The sequence below is a fragment of the Anser brachyrhynchus genome (assembly GCF_964034855.1).
Source record: "Anser brachyrhynchus genome assembly, chromosome: 2".
Classification (NCBI taxonomy): domain Eukaryota; kingdom Metazoa; phylum Chordata; class Aves; order Anseriformes; family Anatidae; genus Anser; species Anser brachyrhynchus.
In genome coordinates, this window is record NC_137695.1 from 56,051,972 (window position 1) to 56,073,573 (window position 21,602).

The following is a 21,602-nucleotide window of genomic DNA, read 5'->3' on the forward strand; positions in this document are numbered from 1 at the left end:
CATAGGGATGAGCAAAACAACTTTCTTTAAAAAAATAAAAATAATTTAAAAAATGCTTCTTTGCTTTAAAATCTGGAATGGGAGTAGACAATGAAATAAACACTGTTAGCTATTACTCTAAAATAGGGTCAAAGTTACCGTGCTAAGTCAAATTAGGTGTTGCTCACAGATAATTACTTCCACTAGGTCTCTTATTTTTTCCTCTGTTATTATTTCATACAGTAAAGTAATATGACGTATTATCCATGATCAAGAATCATCCTGTCTCCTGGGCTGGTGTGTATGTGTGTATCTATGTTTGCCCAGGCTGTTAATGACAATACTTTTATCTATAAATCCTAAATAAAAGAGAGCCACGGACCAGGCCATGAGTCTGCCTTGGAGACATCTACACAGGATAGTTCAAAACAGAGCAAGGTGCAAGCTAGCACTTCAGCAGTGTGAACAGTCCGGACAACAGTGCCTGAGCACACTGCCTGGTCTTCTCCTATTTAGATGGTGGAGGAGGCCTCTGGGGCAGGCTGGGAGTAGGTGGGAATGCCTTGTGCGTGGCGTGGGGTTGTGTAACCACAGCTGTGCCCTCTTATGCAAGCAGAGCTGCTCTTCTCTCACAATTCAGGTTGGATATCAGGAAAATGTTCTTCGCTGAGAGGGTGGTTGGGCACTCAAACAGTCTTCCCAAGGATATGGTCACAGCACTACACATGGTCTGATTTTTGGGTGGAGCCAGGAGTTGGACCTTGTGGGTCCCTTCCAACTCAGAATATTTTATGATTCTATGATTCTATTTATATTACTCAGAAATAATTAAATAAATATATACTGCAGTAGTGTGTTGACTTCAAAGCCTTTATAGACATACCTTGCTTTAACTGATTAGAGAATTGATATCTCTGAAGAAACCCTGGATTGCAACACAGTGCATTTATATTAAAAACATGTATCATACTCCATGTTAAAAGTGCTGTATCAGGTACAAAAGGTTGGAATATGGAATAACCGGTTCAGATAAAGAAAGCATTTCAGAACTTCACTGTATATGTTCTCACATGAAACAAACAAACAAACAAACAAAACAAAACAAAACAAAAATACAACAAGATCAACACATCAGAACCCTGGCAAAACCATATCTCGATTTTCTGTGTATACTACAGTATTTATACATATATACACATTAGAATCATTGTAAAGAACTGCATATGTTTAAAAGACTATGTGTGTTGCCTTTTTTAAAATACGCAAAGAAAAGTACTAATTTACAACTGAAAAGCCATACTGAAGCCCCTGTGTTGGCCTGTTTCAAAAGTGAATCTGGAGTTTCTGAAATTCTTCACAGAAATTGTGTTTTAAAGGAACTAACAGAATTTTTTCTCTTTTTCCCTCAGAAGAAACACATGCACATGTAAAATACAAACTAGAAAAGTTATAATTCTTTCTTTAAGTAAGATTTAGACTGAATCTTCAGTAACTGCACATAATTCAAATAATAATAATAAAAAAAATTTAAACAAGAAGTGGAGCAGTCAAATACAAAATGAATTACTGATTCCAATGCACACATTTCTTGCTTTGGAGCACTGGTAGAGCAGCATATACAATATTGCCACCTGCCGGCAAAGAAAATAGAAAGAGCAAGTCTTCAAATGTTTTTTCTCCATAAATTTCTGGGTAGAGCCATACACAGAAAAGGAAGTAAACCAGGGTCTACTAGCATATAAAGCAATCATGAGTTATAGCATTAAAAGCTATTCAAAAGTAAGAAAACTGTATTTGATAATTAGTGACTTAGATATTTGTATTAGGGACTTAAAAGGTTTTTGTTTACTAAGCAGTTGTCTTTTGCTTTTTAGAGAACCACCTAGAGATATAAAATCCTGTTCTTATTTTGCATTTGCTGCTATCAGCTTCAGACCGTGGTGGACTCATGATGCAAAAGAGCAGCTCTTGGTAATTGCATAAATATCCTCAGAATCTCTAATTCCTTTGAAAGAAACCCTTAATAAAAACAATGTAAGACACCTGTGCTGGTTTATTCAAGAGGAGCTCCAAATGTAAGACGTGGTATAATTAAGCTTTGTCTTTAATGTGAGATGGCTGCATGTATTTCCCATTACCGTGGGCATTAGATAGCTCTAGCCGCAGCAGGAACACATGAAGCAGCTGGCCAGGCCATCCCACAAATATTCAGAGCAGGTCTGCTTGATGTGACCCTGAAACCGATACTTAAAGAGCCCACATGAATTACCTTATCATCATCCTCACACGTCATGACATTGGAGAAAGGGATCTCTGCTTTGAACATCTTACGACAGTGCATGAGCTGAACAAGCAGATAGCAGACTGTCTTGAACTTCATTCTTTTAGCAGGCTTAATGTCTGACAGAATCAGTCCAGGAAATATCTGTTGATCAAAAAATAATATTTATAACTGTCATTAACATTCCGATACATACCTGCAGATATCTATATCATCTAGTGGTTAGAACAAAGCAGTAATCTGATCAAGAAGCAATGAATTTTGATAAACATTATATATTTACATATGAAGACTATTACTTTTTTTTTTTTTTTTAAATCTGGTACATAAAATTTATTATACAGAATATTTGAACACAGTTAACATTTTGGGAATAGTTTTCTACATAGAAATGTAGACCATTAAAAATATTAATGACAAATTCATAAAAGAAGCTATATTTTTATTTCTTTAAACTTAAAAAAATCTGGAAATAGAAGAAATATTTGGAGGAAATTAACATTTTTAGTAAATTATGTTAAAAATATAATTGTCTCATTCTTGTTTCCTCATTTTGTTAATTCAGACACTGGTAAACATTAAAATCAGAAAAGGATTGCTTGCGCTTAAAAGATACATACATGCCCCAGAAAGAGATTGTGACACACTGAAATAATACCTTAAAACTCATTTCTTCAAAGTATGAAGGATTATATACCACAGAGAATTATTCTCAAAGGGTTGGGTATATTTTTTTCCATTTTACAACAGAGCTCACAGTTCAGCAAAGACAAATATTTTCTTGCTTAACTTTTCAGCATGTATTTAACTCTTGCTGACTTTAGTAAACCTCTAGTATGCATTCAGATGCTTTCACACATAGAAAAAGAGTGATCCTTTATTCTGCCCTTAGCATTTATACCAATGTTATTCATGCTTCTGGCATGTAGAATATGTAAAGCAGCTTCGTGGGAAATGTGGAAAGACCCCATGCCACGACAGAATGGGAATTTAAGCTTGTAAGATTAACCTATTCTGGAACAGCAAAATAAAGAAGTAGCAGAGGATTTGGTCTCTAGCGCTCCTAAATACAGAAGACAGAGCAAATCATACTACAAAAGTCTTATTTAAATGCTCTAAACCTCACAAATGACACTGCAGGTTTGCTGTCCGGTCCTCACAATGTTATGATTTACTGAACAGTTTACATCATTACTTAATTATCAAGGAATGAAGAAGGATATATAAACTGTAAGCATGTGTTTAATGCATATTTTCAAGGATATCTAAATTTAGAGAGATGGAAGTAAATGACGCTATGCTTATATTTTGAATGGCATCTCAGATATTATTTTGCTATGCTGTTTAACACACAGTTAAGCACTTGCACTTTCTAGAGAATCAAGAGTATATCCTATTGGCCTACCAATACCCTGTTTAGTAAGTTACACTGTTCATGAAATACAAAAATGAATTGTGTGTAAATACTTGCACATTTTTATTAGCAGATGGATATGTTATACATGTTTATATATATACATGGATATATAGATACATATGGTCTGTTTCAAATGTGGAAAGGTTCTTATGTGTGCCTATATACTTTATTGTACACTGAAAATCTGATTAAAACCAGCTAGTATTACCAGCACTGTAGTGCACAGTCACCAACTGCAATCTAGAAGAAAACTAGTGAGTCACTTGATCAAATATAGTTTAACATAAGTCTCTGTTAAGAGGTTCCTAGTATGAACTCTTTTCAGGACATCCTGCCAGAAGACTCTCTGCTGTGTTGCAGTGATCACACAGAAGATGATCTACAAGGTTGTTCATACAGTAAATATAATTTAGGTATTCCTCAGGACACTAAGTATTCCTCAGGACACCAAGTAAATAATTGGTACACTTGAGTATGGCAGATGTGATCAGCTGTTGAGCTAACATTCTCAACAGCTAAAACATACTTTTTGGACAGGCACTCTATTTACAAATTTTCCTAATGTAGCAATAATAATGTAGCTGACATGACTAGCTCTGGTGCAGCCATGTTCTGCAGCAGAGCAGAGGACTGCAGCATTCAAGGGAAATTCTTGCACTGAATAAACTCCAGGGACCAGAGAGAGCTGCCAGGAGCTGGCAGCCCTTGTGAGAGTGACTGGAGAGGCTTGGGCAGGGCCAGGAGTAGCAGTAGCCACCCGCCACATACAAAGGCAGCCCCTAGGGAGAGAAAGTAACCAGGAGTGCAGCGAATAGGGCAGGCAAACAGGACTCATCAGTTTGCATTGGAGGGTGCTGAAGTTTTGCCAGCTCACCCAGGGAGTGATGGTATCCACCCACAAGAAGGCCACTGCCTCTCTAAGCTCTGCACCCACCACAACTAATGCAGCTTCCCAGACAGAGCTCTGGTGGAATATTGAGGATTCCTTATCCTCTCTCCGCCTGGCTGAACACAGTGACTTAAAGGATAAACGGCAATGGCAACAAGTTCCTGGCTGGCATAGCAGGCACATCTCCTCAGTGATTACCCCCCACTTCCCAGGTGTCCTTGTGTAATAGGTATGAGGCTCTGCAAGCGTAACCAAATAATAATAAGGATGACAGTTCATCTAGCTTTAAGGTGTCACTGGGGTTAAGCTGGCCTATGCCCTGCATCAGAACTGCTTCCACTAAGAAAAATATGAGTCATTTTGTTTGGAATCTCCCTTCTGAATGCAACAGAAGGCACAGTATACAGACCAGACCCACTTCTTAGGAAGTCTGCTTCCTCCCTGGGGCCCACGTTAAAGATGTGAAGAGAAAGTTTTGTACCCTGGTGCAACCCTCAGATTGTTATCCATTATTGATTTTTCATGTAGGCAGCAATGAAGCTCCAACAAGAAGTCCAAAGGCAATCAAGTGACACTTCAGGGCCTTCAGACAAATGGTTAAGATATCAGGAGCACAAGTAGTGTTTTCCTCTATCCCTTTGGTTGCAGGGAATGGTTAGGAGAGAAACAGGAAGAAACAGCAGATCAATACCTGTCTCCGAGCCTGGTGTCACTGGCAGGACTTTTTTTTTTTTTTTTTTTTTGACCATGGGTCATTTTGCATTACACTAGGCATGCTAGCAACAGATGCATTACATCGCTCTCAAAGGGAAAAAAGGATTTTTGCACAGGAGTTAGCAAGACTCACTGAAAGAGATTTAAACTAGATTTGAAAGGGGGAAGGGATAAAACCAAGTTCACTAGAGATAAGCCTGGGAGTGGCACATCAATGTTATTGGTACAGTATGCTAGTAGGTGTACTGGGTGAGTGTGTCAGCAATAAGAGCTGGGAAAGGGGAAGAAAGATAGGGAGGGCTCTTGTAATGCGGATGTTTGCCCTTCTGAACAACTGCTTTGTGTATTGAGGCCCTGCTTGGGCCAAACATTGCTCGTTGATGGATGGGAAGTAGAGAATAATTTTTATTTTTTATTTTTTCCCTCTGTCTTTACTTCTGCACAGCCTTTTTTTTTTTTTTTTTTTTTCTTTCTAAGACCACCATACAAGGTTCCTTTGCTCTCCCATCCCAGTGGAGGTAGGGGATAGAGAGCCATGTGACTGCAATGACACTAGGGATATTGATGGGTTAGAAATTACAGAAGTGCCAGAGAATGGTCACACAGGAATTAGGGCTTCAGCCTCTAAAAAGGTGAGAGAATCACTAGCTCAGCTGAAGTGCACCTACACTAACTAATGCATGCAGCATGGGCAACAGGAGGAGCTGGAAGCCATTTTGAGGCTGGAAAAAACTATGATAGAGTTGCCATCACAGAAACATGGTGGGATGACTCACACAACTGGAGTGCTGGAATGGATGGATACAAACTCTTCAGAAGGACTAGGCTAGGAAGGAGAGGCAGTGGGGTAGCCCTATATGTAAGGGAGTGTTTTGATTGTCTTGAGCTTAATGATGTTGATGATAGGGTTGAGTGTTTATGGGTAAGAATCAGGGGGAAGGCCAACAAGGCTGATATCATGGTGGAATTCTGTTATAGAATGCCCAACCAGGGTGAACAGGCAGATGAAATATTCTATAAGCAGCTGGGAGAAATCTAACAATTGGCCCCTGTTTTCATGAGGGACTAGAACGTACCAGATGTCTGTTGGAAATACAATACTGCAGAGAGGAAACAGTCTAGGATGTTCCTGGAGTGTGTGGAAGATAACTTCCTAACACAGCTGGTGACTGGGCCAACTAGGGAAGTTATCCATGTGGACCTTTTGGTTGCAAACAGAGAAGGACTTGTGGGTGATGTGAAGGTTGGAGACAGTCTTGGACATAGCAAACACAAAATAACAGAGTTTTTGATTCTTGGAAAAGTAAGGGGGGAGGGGGGAGTAGCTGAATTGCCACCCTAGACTTCCAGAGGGCAGACTTTGGCTTGTTTAGGAGACTTGTTGGCTGAATACCTTGGGAGGCAGTCCTGAAGGGCAAAGGAGTCCAGGAAGGCTCGACACTCTTCAAGAAGGAAATATTAAAGGTGCAGGAGCAGGCCGTCCACATGTGCTGAAAGACAAGGCAGTGAGGAAGAAGACTGGCCTGGCTTAACAGAGAGCTGTGTCTAAAAAAAAGAGAGAGAGCTTCTTATCTTTTCTTATCTTGCTTCTTATCTTTAGAAGAAGGGGCAGGCCATTCAAAGGGACTATGAAGATGTTGTGAGGCTCATGGAAGGAGGACCCAGGGAACTACAGGCCTTGTCAATCTGACCTTGGTGCCAGGGAAGGTTATGGAGCAGATCATCTTGAGTGTCGTCCTGTGACACATACAAGACAACCAGGTGATCAGTCCTAGTTGATTTATGAAATGTGGGTCCCACCTGACTAACCTGATCTCGTTCTATGACAAGGCGATGCATTTAGTGGATGAGGGAAAGGCAGTGGATGTTATCTACCTAGATTTTAGTAAAGTTTTTGACATTGTTTCCCACAGCATTCTCTTGGAGAAACTGGCTGCTCATGGCTTGGACAGGCCATACACTTTGCTGGGTAAAGAACTGACTGGGTGGCTGGGCCCAAAGAGTTGTGGTGAATGGATTTAAATGCAATTTGCAGCCAGTCACAAGCAGTATTCTCTTCAGTATCTTTATCAATGATCTGAACGAGGGGATTGAGTTTACCCTCAGTAAGTTTCAGATGACACCAAGTTGTGTGGGAGTGTTGATCTGCTTGAGGGTAGAAAGGCTGTACAGAGGGATCTAGATAGGATGTGTTGATGGGCAGAGGCCAACTGCATGAGGTTCAACAAGACTAAGTACTGGGCCCTGCACTTGGGTCACAACAATCCCATACAATGCTCCAGGCTTGGGGAAGAGTGGCTGAGAAGCTACCTGGCGGAAAACGGCCTGGGTATATTGGTTGAAAGGCAGTTGAATATGAGCCAGCAATGTGCTCAGGTGGCCAAGAAGGCCAACAGCCTCCTGGCTTGTATCAGAAATAGTGTGGCCAGTAGGACTAGGGAAGTGATTGTCCCTCCATACTCAGCTCTCGTGAGGCCACACCTCAAATACTGTGTTCAGTTTTGAGCCCCAAAACTGAGGTGCTGTAGTATGTCCAAAGAAGGGCAATGAAGCTGGTGAAGGGTCTAGAGAACAAGTGTTATGAGGAGCAGCTGAGGGAACTGGGGTTATTTAGCCTTGAGAAAAGGAGGCTCAGGGGAGACCTTGTCATGCTCTACAGTTAACTTCTAAATTAGCCTACAATTAGAGCCTACAATAGAGCCTACAATTAGCCTCTAAAGGAGGCTATAGTGATGTGGGGATCACTCTCTTCTCCCAACCACTAAGTGATCAGACAAGTGAAATGTCCTCAAATTGCACTAGGGGCAGTTTAGGTTGGATACTAGGAAAAATGTCTTCACTGAAACGCTTGTGAAGCATTGGGACAGGCTGCCCAGGGAACTAGCTGAGTCACCATCCCTGGAGGTCTTCAGAAAACATGTAGATGTGGTGTTTAGAGACATAGTAGAGACATAACCTAGTGGTAGACTTAGCAGTGCTAGGTTAATGGTTAGACTTGATGGTCTTAGAGGTCTCTTCCAACCTTAATGAATCTACGCTGAGAGGGCCAATGGTATCCTGGGCTGCATTTGGAACAGTGTTGCCAGCAGGTCAAGGGAGGTGATCTTCTCCCTCTACTCAGCCCTGGTGAGGCCACACCTGGGGTACTGTGTCCAGTTCTGGGCTCCCCAGGACAAGAGAGAGCTCCTGGAGCAAGTCCAGCGGAGTGCTACAAAGATGATTAAGGGACTGGAGCATCTCTCATACAAGGAGAGGCTAAGGGAGCTGGGCCTGTTTATCTTGGAGAAGAGAAGACTGAGAGTCAGTACAGAGAGCTACAGGAGGTGCCTGAAAGCCTTCATTAAGGAAATGCCTCAGTAAAGATGCAAGAGGGGTAAAGAATAGGTAGAACATCTTGCTAGAAAAAGATTCAAGAAGGCACGACAAAGAAACATGTAAGGCATGGATGTATAAGAATCTGAAGTCCTGTGAAGAAAGCAGAATTTAAACCTTCCCCAATGCAAACCTCTTACAGTAGGCATTTCCAAGAACAATGTGAAGCTTGAAAACTCAGCTGAGGCAGTGTGCCTGTGCCACCAACGTGACTTCCTCAAACACATTTGTTTTCATGATCATATCTTCAAAGAAGTAGGTAGAACAAACATTTTATCTCATACCATCAACTACATTTTTTTCCTTTCTGAAGCTTATCAGCAGGTAATTCAATAGCATACAATCTTGGGATGTTGAAAAATACAGCTGTTTTCCAGCTTCTCTGATTCAAATGAAAGTTTTTCTGTACAAGTCACTAAATAAACTGGAGTACTGTTTCTGCTTCTGGGCTCTCCTGTACAAGAAAGACAAACTGGAATGAGCAAGTTCAGTAAAGTTTCACAAACATGGTAAGAGTGTCAAAACATATATGACATATGAGAAGAGCTTGAGAAAATTCATTTTGTTTAGCTGGAAGAAGAGAAGGCTTCAACCACCTACATAGTAATTAGGGAGAAGGCAGAACCAGAGTTGTCCCAAAAATGTTCTGAAAAACTATTGACCCCTGGGCTACACTGCTAGTTACTATCCTCCAACTAGACTTTGCAACACTGCTCACAACCCTCTGGGTTTGGTCATTCACCCAGTCTTCATACCTCGCTGCCTATCCAGCAACAGCTTGTCTATGAGGATCTTGTGGGAGACAGTGTCAAAGGCCTTACTGAAGTCCAGAAGACAATATTCACTGCTCTATGCTCACCTACCAGGCCAGTCATTTCATTTTAGAAGGTTATCAAGTTTGTAAAGCATGACTTTCCCATGGTGAATCCATGTTGACTACTACTGATGATTTTCTTGTCCTTCATGTGTCTGGAAATGGTTTCCAGGATAATCTGTTCATCAACTTCACAGAGAAGGAGGTGAGGCTGACCAGCCTGTAGTTCCCTGGGTCCTCCTTCTTGCCCTTCTTGAAGTCAGGAGTGACATTTGCTTTCCTCCAGTCCTTGGTCACCTCTTCCAGTTGCCCAGATCATTCAAAGATTATTGGGAGTGGCCTCACAATGACAGCCAGTTACCTCAGCACTCTTGCATGCATCCCATCAGGGCCTTACGTATGCACAGTTTGCTTATGTATTGCATGAGGACACGATCCTCTTCCACTAAGGGTACATTTTCCTTGCTCTAGTCTTTCCTCCTGGCTTCTGGGACCTGGGATTCCCAAAGAACAGTTTTGTTGGTAAAAGCTGAGGCAAAGAAGGCATTCAGTACCTCAGCCTTTTCCATTTCATGTGTAACCAGGTCTCCCATGTCATTCAGCAGTGGGCCAACATTTTCCCTAATTTTCCTTTTGTTGCTGATGTAGTTAGAGAAACCCTTCTTGCTGTCTTTGATATCCCTGGCCAGATTCAATTCTATTTAGTCTTTAGCTTTCCTAACTTCATCGCTGGATGCTTGGACAACATCTCTGTATGCCTCCCAGGTTACCTATCCTTTCTTCCATCCTCTGTGTGTTTCCTTTATGTGTTTGAGCCTCCTGGCATTTTTGCCTGACTTCTCATTCATTGGGATGGACTACTCTTGAGGAAGTGAGTCTTGAATTTTAACCAGCCTTCTTAGGCCCCTCTTCCCTACAGGTCCTTAACCCATGTGATTCTTCCAAACAGATCTTTGAAGAGGCCAAAGTCTGCTCTCCTGAAGTCCAGGGTTTGCTCACACCCTCCTCCCTTGCCCTCAGGATCCTGAACCACCATCTTAGAGTTACTGCAGCCAAGGCTGCTTGTGACCTTCACATTCCCAACAAAGCCCTCATTTTTGGTGAGTATGAGGTCCAGCAGATCACCTCTCCTTGTTGGCTTGTCTATCACTTGGCGGAGGAAGTTATTGCCAACACACTCCAGGAACCTCTTGGATTGTTTCTGTCCTGCTGTGTTGTTTCTCCAGTAGATATCAGGGTGGTTAAAGTTCCCCATGAAGATCATGGCCTGTGAACATGAGGCTGCTCCTGTATGTCTGTTGAGGGCCTCATCTTCTTGTTTTTCCTGGTCAGGTAGCCTGCAGCAGACATCCATTATAATGTCACCTTTACCTGTCCTCCCCTTAACCCTCACCTTAACATAAGCTCTCAGTTGGCTCCTCATCTATCCTCATGCAGAGCTCCATGCATTCCAGCTTCTCTCTCACATAAGTGACTACATCCCCTCCTCATTTTCCCATCCTGTCTTTCTTAAAGAGCCTGTATCCCTCCATTGTATCACTCTAGTCATGGGACCCAATCCACCACATATCTGTGATCCCAACATGATCATAGCCCTGCAACTTCACACATCTCTTACTCATCATGTTTATTCACTATTGTACTTGCATTAGTATATAGGCACTTCAGAGAGGCTCCCTGGAATGCTGGAATCCCAGAATGGGTTTAGGGCTTTTCTCCATATTAGTGCCTTGTAGTCAGTTCCTTGCTTATATGCAAAGCTATAGCTGATCCTGCTTAAGCCCCATTTTGTTGATTTTGTGATCCCTCATGGTCATATCACCCCATGCCCTTTTCTTGACAACCCTGTCCATCACAGGCTGGTTACTTTCTCCCTCCCTTCTCATTCTTAGTTTAAAGCCCTCCTTATGAGGTTAGCCATCCTATTGGAAAAAACAAACAAACAAACAAACAACTTTGCCCCAGTTCATGAGCTGGATCCCATCTCTCCCAAACAGATGCTGATCTGCAAGCAGGGTCCCATGCTCTCAAACCCTGTCACCAACACCAGTTCTATAGTCAATTATTGACTTGTACTATCAGTTTCCTCCTCCTCACAACCTTTCCTGTCACTGGCAGGATTGAAGAGAAAACCACCTGGACCCCATGCCCTTGACTACTTTCCCCAGCTCTCTGCCAGAGGTTTCCCCTGGAAGTATCATTTGTGCTTACATGGAATAACAGGAAGGGGTAGCATTCAGAGGGGTAGGTGAGATTCAGCAGTACCTCCACAATATCCTGGAACTGGACTCCTGGTAAGCAACAAATCTCTCTAGTTGATAAGTCAAATGGGTGTCTCTCTCCCCTGCAATAGGGAGTCACCCATTACAATGACTTGCCATTTCTTCCTGGTGATCTTGCATGGGTTAGGGGAACGAGATTCTTTGCTTGTAGGTATATCTGACCTCTTCAACACTGAGGGCAGTGAACCTATTTTGTAGATATAAGCCTTTAGGTGGGGCAGGAGCCTTTCTCTTGGCACCACAGGTAATCAGCTCCCATCCTTCCCTTCATATAGAGATTACATGTACCTCAGCAGTGGGGGATGGATACTGCCAGCTTCTCTCCTGCAGTTGGGGTCTGAGAGTCTTCAAGTTGTTGCATCACAGAGAGGATCCCATCAATCCCCCTTTCATCTTCTCTGATGTTGTACAACCTGCTCACTTCTTCCAGGAACTCCTTCTGCTTGATGGCACAGCTCCTCCAACACAGCACATTTGCAGGACAGAGGAGCATCTCTCATGGCATCAGAATGAAGCCTTAGGCACTTTCTGCAAGCTGGGAGTGGAAGACTACATTTGCCGTCTGAAGCTTTGTCTGCCTCAGAGTCTCCACTCTAGCAGGGATAGCCGCTCCAAAAACTGCTGGCAAAACATCTCTATGGTGTGTCACCACCATATCTGTGACAGTTAAAATCATCTGAAGTCAACTGTGGGCCCCCTTCTTCATGTCATTCTGAGTGAACTACTGCACAAACTGCTGCATCTTTTGGATACTTCTGTCCTGAGCAACCTGTTGTAATTTCAAAAGCGGATCTAGCTGTGAAGGTGACCCTGATTTGAGCAGGGGGGTTGACCACACAACTTCCAGAGGCCCCTTCCAAATCCAGGTACTGTGCAATGCTATGAAAATGTGTGGAACACATATATCTTCTGTTCTTCATGGCTAGTCAAGACCCTAAACATGCAAAAGACATTGCAATACACACAAGAAGGGTACAATGGCAGTTCCTAGATCATGGATAATTTTATACTTTTTTTTTTTTTTTTTTGTCTGGTAGTTGCAGGACCTATGGATTCTGCACTGGGCCTGGAGATTTTCCATTCTGCTCTTATATATACAACATAAAAAAGCACAAACAAAGGAACTCTCTCACTTTCATCTCACAAATCTTGTCCCTTATTTTAAATTATTATTCTTTTTACTGCAGAACAACACTTTTTACACTGAACTTTTGAGTGGAGCGTTTCAGTAAGGTCACCTTCTGCTGTAAGCCTCTGATAATGGCAAGAAATGCAGTGCAGTCTGTTAAAACAGACTTAAGATAAACAAGCAAACAAAACATATAAAAATGAAACAAACAAACAAAACATCTTTCACTCTGCCTTTTCCTTGAACTTGCTCCAGGACAGTATTACAGGAAAGTTGGACTGCAGCATTCTTGTTCTAGCTCATGTTGTCAATGCATTTTACTTTCACACTCCTTTTTTTAACCCTTGGGATCATCTTTTGTTTTTTTCACTGTTTCTTTGCTTCATAATTTTAGAAAGGCTGGTTATGTGCTGCAAAGCAGTCAGCAAACAAGGTTAAGAGCTGGGATTAACAGCACTCTGAAAGCAGCCTGACTGTCTACAGCTTTGTGAGCATTTTTAAGTACACAGGAAACAAAAAATTACTGATTAAAATTCTGAGAAAACACCCCAGCGTTTAAATCTCATGTGATACTCCAGTAAGGGATTCACTGGTGCTTATCTGGGATTCTCAGAAACAGCAGCAGACCACTGTTCCCCTGACTATATTCAGCTACAGTGCTTAAACAGCACTGGAAAAAAGATACCAATGACATTCAAAATACATTCACAGAAATCATAAATGCTGTAGCAGCTTCATGGCAACTGCAGGAACAGTCCTGAAGATCTAGAGTAGCACACTGTTTGCTGGGTGGTAGCACATGTTGTCTACTTCCAGTGTTGGGGTGTGTATATTCCAACAACTAGAAATAAGCTAGAGCTTCCATCAAAAGGCTGTGTCTATCTTTTAAAACAATTCTGCTAAGGTATAACTGGGGTGTTAAAACTTAAAATGTCCAAGTTAGGCATTTAAATCTCTTAGTTAAGTTCCTCAGCAGGAGTTGTCAGCCATTCAAAGTACAGACCAGGCTGGACTCTCCTAGGCATGACAGCAATGGCAGCTGCAGGCAAGCATCACTTTGAAAACAGAAATCCTCAATGTGTGCCTAGTGTGTACCCCAAATTGGGCACTCAGGTGCATTTAAAGTTAGACCACTTTTGCCAAACATATTTTTGCGTGTTGTATGCTATCAAAGGAGAGAGTTTGAGTAGCTGGAGTTTTCACATGCCCTGCGTTAGCTGTAAAGATCTCTTATTCTTTTACTACTTAGAGCAGGAATCGAAACTCTAGCACTCCAAAAGGGATAGTAAACATATGCCACTAATGTCAAAATATCCTCAGAATGAATTAGTTCAGAAAGCTGGCAAAGCATAATGATCACAAAGACTTTCTTGAGACAATGTGGACAGGACATTTTAAGTAGAGACAGATGCAAAAAAGTCCAAGGGAACTTCTAGACATATGGATGGATTTCTTGGGCCATAAGTGCTCTGTGGAAAACACAAATATAATACTGTTGGAAAATAAAAAAAAAAAAAAGAAAAATTATGGCATGTCCATGTAGACCTAAACAGACTTATTCAATCAAATTTACAGAGAAGGAAATGTCCTACAAATATAAATGGAACTTCAGTTTGAATTAAAATAATAAAAATAAATAAATGCAGTAATTTTAGACCCATCATTTCACTCAATTTAGTCCTTTAGCTTTTTTTTTTTTTTATTGTTCACATGATGATGATTAGAAAATTTTCAGCATCTACTTTACAGGCTATTGAGAATCTTTCCTTGCTAAGATGAACTTTTTAAAACAAGTCAGACAAAGTCTAACAACCTGCTGTGAAATGCTGTAGTAATGCATCGATCATACACATCAAACTACTTCACTTAAGAAGAAAATATTATTAATACATGAAAGAAAGTGATTTACAGATTAAGTCAGAAGGTAAGCACATGTAGTTACTAAGTATTTCATCTATACAAAGCACAAAAGCAATCATGAAGCAATCTGTTTTGTCTGCTCTGTGCTATTACATGAAAATAATTCAAGACTGGGGAAAAATGTCAAATCAGCTAGAAGAAAGACATAAGCAGACAAAACCTGTTGCTTGTGGTGGAAAAGTATGGGGCCTAGTGATTTATTTTAATATTGAAGGCAGATCATTTGTTTCATGGAACAAAGTTATGTTGATTAATAGTAAAGGAAGCTGTTGGGCTCCAAGTCAAATATACTGCCTTTTCAAGCAACAAAGTGATAGAAAATTTGTTTACTTTCCAGCCACTCCTTGGTGAGAGGACTGCAATATAGGAAATGTAAAATCACATATGTTTATGGTAGATATGACAATGATATGACAGTCTTTGCCACTTTTCTTGCACCTGTTGTCATGCAGAATGAATCTCAGGTGTGCAGAAAGAGTTTCTGCCTTAATAGGCAGATCATGAGTCAAAGAAATTAAATGATCAACCTTTGAGCTGTCAAATCCATCTGTATTTCACAATAAATTATGCCACAAGTATGTGCTGTAGATAACTGCACTATAGATTTCTAATGTTTACAAGAATTTTTACATTCTAAACAGTACTTTCCAAAGAATTCTCCTGAGCCGTGTTTGCTTATTAAGAGGATTCTTTAACTTTTAGGTTTTCGGTAAAGTTTTCCTAAAATCTTAAGACTGACAAAAGTGATCTCTTCTTCAACTATTGCATTAAGTTCTCTTTTCAAATAAACTACTGGTATTTGGGTTTGGTCATAATTATTTTTTGGACAAAAATAAAATAGAAATTTTAGCACCGTCTTTAGATCATTTTACTGCAGATTCGCTGCAGCAAAATAGGTGGGAGACAGAACACCCTTCCTCTCTGTCATCTACTTCCAGCTGAATAACTAGACAAGTATTCAGAAAGGTTGTGAACCATTTTACTTGTGGTTTTCAGAGTGGTCGTAGCATTACTCAGAGACTTCAGATAATATGTTATGGCTGTCCAAGCTAAAGAAGGGATTTTCTGAGACTGCCTGGCATGTCTTTGTATGTACAAGGTAAGGTAGGAAGGATAAATGTCAGCCCCTTCAGAGAAATATTTGAACAGAGAAGTTGTAAATATAATGTCTCTCTCTCTCTCTTTTAATATTTCAAACTTATTTTTCATTACATTCATTGTACAGCTAGTTTCCAAAATGTGAACAGATGTTGTACTCACTTTTCATGAACAACCATCACATGCACTATTCAGATAGTAGATGCAGACAATGTGTGATTTACATTGCCACAAATAAAACATAACAAATGTATTTGAATACACAGTTAGTTGGTGCATAACTCACTAACACATTAGTAGAAATGTTGCAGGTGGTGTTTAGCAACCTATCAAGCTAATTAGTCATTACAGTCAAGGTATGCTGTAGAATCCATGATACATTTATGAATATATAGGAATCATTTATAAAATGTATCTATAGACTTTATCTATGATTTTCATAATTTTTATAGTCCCCCTTTTTTTTTTTTTTTTGGAAACATCTCTATTGCCTACCATTAATGGTCTGTGGCATTATTTGTATTTGCAAATATGACCTGGCAAAGGTCATATTGACCTGGCAAAGTTATTCAAGTGAAGCAGGTTCCCTTAAGCTGGCAATGACTAACAGTCATGGCAGGCCCACTTCTGTAAATGGAAACAATTACACATTCTGAGAAATCTTTCTCCTTAGAAAAACTTCGTAATTTCTTACCACTGCTTGGCTATCCAGAGAAATACCTCAGAAAATGTGCTTAATTGTCTGGGCTGGGCTGGTTTCTCATCTAGTGGAAATAATGTGCTTTCTCAAAATTGGAGAGACACAGGTAGAGAGTGAATTAATGTAGAAAATATAAGTAAGTAAGCCCAAGAAAAATCCACCTGGCTATCACTGCAGACATAGCCAAATCTTAAGAGGTGTTACACTGCAGGAAAATAATAGTTCTAGTGAAGTAGATTAGGTTAAGCTTGCTACTGAGCTGAGCATCTGTGAGCCTACTATGCCAGCAATAAAACTGGTGCAAAGATACTTTGCCTAATGCTGGTGCTGCCAATGAAAAAGAAAGAATTCTATTGAAAAACAGACCCGTTCTGTTAAAAGAAATTTAAACTGAATTTCAAGCACACAATTTGAAAGCTGGAACAGGATTAGTGAGAGAGATTACTGAGGAATCAACAGTGAAAATTATTTAGCTGGGTCTAAGCAGGAATATAAAGTTCCCAGAAAGGGCTCTGAGATTGACAGGATCTGGCCTAGTCATTTTGTTTTGTTTTGTTTTGTTTTGTTTTGTTTCCCCTCTAATAACATCCATATACAGAGTAATATTTACTATACTTCAGAAAGCTAGGACATTTGATGATACTAAGAATGTCCATGTATCTAAAGCATAGAGTATATATTTGTGAATATTTAATGTATCAGAAAGAGATCAATTTTTCTAACTAGATCAGATGAAGATTTTCATATATGTGTTGAGGCTTGTGGCTAGTTACTTAAATCAAATTTTTCAAATCTTGTCTCAGTGCAATATTTTGGTCATATCACTATATGGCTTAGAAACTATATATAATATAAAGAAATAATAGACGTCATTTAAAATAAATGTGTTAGCTTTTTCAGAACTAGAAACTTTGTTTCTAGTTGGGTTATATAATTTTGCATTTGTATATATTTAAAAAACATATTTATGTAAGATTTTAAATAAAGGTGACCAAAAGTTTGAATTTCATTGAAAAAAAAATTATGTCTTTGGAAATCTGATAAACTATCTAAGTGAGTTTAGAAGCTGAATGTTATCCAGTCAAACACGCATAATTGTTGCTAAATAATAAAAATAAACAATAAATAATAGTAATAATAGCAAATAGTAAATAACAGTAATAATAATAGACTAATATAATCTCTACCAAAATAAAAGACTTGAATACAACAAAAAGAAAGGAATACCCTCAGTGGTCTTTTCTAAGTTCCCTCTCACGTTTTAGCTTATACACCATTCTAGTAATCATATCAGATCACAAAATTTTGGTTGTCAGTTGACTGAATAAATGATTAAAATAATTGGGAACATTTTATAATTTGTTCACATTTTAAATGTAATTGGTACATGAATGAGTCTTTATATACTGTTCTCATTCTTGGCTTAGTTGATCTGTCTTTCCGGCACATCAAATAAGGGAAAATGTGGGGTATGTGTCTTCTAAATAAATATTAATAATAAAAAAGTCTATTTATCTTTCAAGTTCAACAGATTCTTGGCCATCTGTTGCTGATAATATTGATTTTAATTCTTCTTGGAATCATCCCTGCTACAGTCAGTTCATATTAATCTCAGAGATGATGCATAACGAACGAAAAATGTCTTTGCATTTCAGCTAATGAGGCTCCAGAGGAAGGAATACAATACTAAACCAGCAGATACATGAATTCACCTACAGGTACTAGATCTTGTCTGTGCTTCAGGGCCAGTCCTCTGATTGTACATCTCTGAAGGCTTAATGACTGAATCAAGGTAGGAGGGGATATGTTAGGTGTTTATCTTACAGCTAAATAGTCTATTACAAATGTACTTATTAGTATCTAGTGGTTCAATGCAAGTGTACAAAGACTGGGGATGGCTGTAGTATACTGTGACAAACAGCAAAGTGATGCACTGATTGTTCTGAGTCCGGTGGAGAAGACTGTCTGTATCTGTAAAATTCATGAAGTATTTCTTTCTGCCAGTTTGGCTGACACTGCACTGATGAACGCCAGAGCTGATGTCAGCCAAGCTGTACTGCAGCATCTGTCACTTCTACAAATCCATCAGTGACACCCAGGGTAACATGGCATTCAGTTAATGTAGCTGATGACAAACCGATCAGTTGTTTCTCAGCAGTCACCAGCAGTTTCTCTGCAGCCTTGCAAACAAAAAGGAATGGGTGCTCACATGTAAGCTCTCATCTTTGCTCATTAAACATGCATTGGCTTCATTTACTTTAATATGTGAATGTCAAGATTCTATTCTTAGAAATTCTTCAATCGGTGCAGTTGAGAGAATACAGTGTCTACATGTAATAGATGCATTTACTGCCTTTTCTCCCTTTTTTATGTATTATGAAATGATACATAATGCTCTAGGAGTCAAAACAGCAGAAAAACAAGACAAAAAACGTAGCAGCAATAAGCAACATACTTTTTTTTTTTATTTTTTTTGTCAGTAGGAGAGATTGGTTAATTTAGAAACTAATTCTGGGTTCAAGAAAGCCAACAAAAACCTCTTACTGAAAATGGAAACAGAATTTAGCCCACTGATTTTCGACCTATTTTCTTTCATACTATGCAAAAAGGAGTCTAATCATATATACCAGCAGAAGAACAAAACATGAGATCGTGTGATTATCAGAGCAGTCAGGGATATTCTATCTCTCCAGTAACAAGACGCTTTAGAGGAAGCACATAACAAAACACCCTTGCAGCAACCCTTCTGGTATAAAGCAGCAGTAGCTTTCATCATCAGAATCAGAATTCTCTGGTGACTTGACTCCCAGACTTTCCAGAAAAACTCCCCAGATCATCAAATTCAGACCAGGAACCTGACTGCTGACCCGGAATTCAAGATGATCTATTTTTCCCTGGTTACATTTTTGTCAAACACATGTTAACGGAAAATTAGCTAACATCCTCAAGCATGGAGCTTTGAATTCACTTCAAAACCTCATCTTTTTTGTTTCTGTACTTACTTTGAGACTTGTATTTTAAAATTTCTCTCGAAAGGTCAAATCCCTGAATTAAACTTATTTGGGCAGAGTCTCGGAAAATATATGTGCAAAAGTCTGTATTCTGAGTTGTCCGGCTGAGATAAAGAGTAATAAATATGTTAGGGCAGATAACTTTTAAGATAAGCATCATTTGATATGGAGAAGTTTGGAACAAACTGAACATGCTTAAATTATGATTAGGGACTTTCAAGAGTCCTACTGATGTCACAAAAGTTATTTTGTAGTATAAAAACAGATTGTCCTAAATAGGACCATTGATTAGTTGTTTTTGTTGGGACATACCAATTGGATGAAACTTACAGTTTTTCAGCATTTACTTTTGAGGTGCACTCAGTAACTGGTTGAGGAAGAAAGGTGTGACTGTGAATGAACCTGCTTGAAGGTCACTATCACCAACTTCACTGCGACTCAAGAAATTACCATTGCACTGATGGGACTCTCTCCTTATTCTGAAAATCTGGCTAGAATGAGGCGTCACATCCATCTCTACCAGGCGTGGCTAAATCCTGAGCAACGTCTAAGAAGTGAAGTTCCTGCTCAGATGAGCTAAAATCTTACTCTTTCCACACTTTCCATTTTCTGTTCTCCACCAAAAGAAAGAAAAGAGCAGACCCTTCCAACATCACTGACTTACTTCTCTTTTCCCAGTACTTCTCCGAGTGTCTGACAAAAGGAATGTACTGAAAAGAGAGGGGAACCTGACAAAATCTGGGAGGAAGGGCAGCTAGGATAGGAAAGAGATCACCAAAATCATTGTGGGAGTCTGTGGTGGCAGAGCAAGGAAGGGAAATGATGTTGAATTTGTCATGAGCAGCTCAGCTTAGCAGGAGAAAACACTGCAGCGATTTGTCTGTTTTGGACAGAGAATATATTCTTTGTTGAAGTAATCTTAGAAAATTTACTTGGCTTGAGCATAAATATCTGATCTACAGTAGATTGATATATACATTTGAAAGCAGGATGACTGACTCCAGCCTCTTCTCCTGACCTAGATAAAAAGGCTTGTGTTGTACAGCTTGGCAACATGGCAACTCTTCCAGACTTCCAGGGAATGTTAATTCAGTTACTGCTGAATTCATTTCACTGTCTCTTCTGCTATGGGCATGACAAGTCTGTAAATACTAGTTTTTTTTTTCTGCATCTATTCAGTAGGGACTCCTCAAGGCCTAACAAAAGAGTCATCACTATCACGAGCGGTTGTAGAAAGAGTTAGGAGGGTGTGAGTAAAATGTCATGGAAATATGGGAGTTAAAGAGCAAGAAAAAATAGCCAGGCTGCCAGCATTAATGTTCAGAAATATCCTTTTGAATGGAGGTGGAAGATAGGAATGAATTACATTTTAGACTAACATACGATATCATTTCTAATACAATGATTACAGAATCTGAATAAACCAAAAGCTGTCTTTTATTTGTGGGTTAAGTGAAAAGTTATTTTAATTTTAAACTTCAAAAGTATAGTGATCATCTCTTCTAAGTAATGTACAAGGTTAGCTTTTTTCGTATTCCTGGCTCAATCAAAACCAAAACATCTAATTACAAGAGTTTAAAAGCTTTTAGAAACAATAAATACTGGTATTGCCTCTGTTTCAGACTATCATAGAACAGTTGTTAAACTACCAAAAAACATGCCACAAACAAGCTAGAATTTGTGGAGCCTACCTTCCTCCGATGGGATGGCACAATGAAATAGGTTTCAATATTATGCTTCTTCAGGAAACTATTCCTTTCATGTCCATATCCTGGTTCTACTTCGTAGTCCCCATTTAGGCACTCTAAGGTGGTCTTTGTAATGTGAACTTTCCTGGAGAGAAAAATGACATTGTTCTTCAAAGCTAAGATATATTACCAGGTAGTTGCTAGTGTAATAGACTCATGCAAAAGATCATAATGGGCTCTGTCTTTGCAGCCAAAAAAATCACAAAAATATTTCTGTTAAATGCTTTTTCTAAACATGAGCTGAATGA

At 39.5% G+C, this 21,602-nt stretch overlaps 1 protein-coding gene across 2 annotated transcripts in view; it reads right to left on the bottom strand.

The window, feature by feature from the left end:
- The window catches only part of ADCY1 (adenylate cyclase 1), a 171,015-nt gene that overhangs the window by 40,429 nt on the left and 108,984 nt on the right, over positions 1-21,602 (bottom strand). For both annotated transcript variants that reach the window (XM_080578211.1, XM_080578210.1), the window contains 2 exons: positions 21,298-21,439; positions 2,249-2,404 (listed from right to left, as the gene is read on the bottom strand). In XM_080578211.1, coding sequence (XP_080434337.1) covers positions 2,249-2,404; positions 21,298-21,439 — 298 coding nt within the window. The remainder of the gene's footprint in view (positions 1-2,248; positions 2,405-21,297; positions 21,440-21,602) is intronic.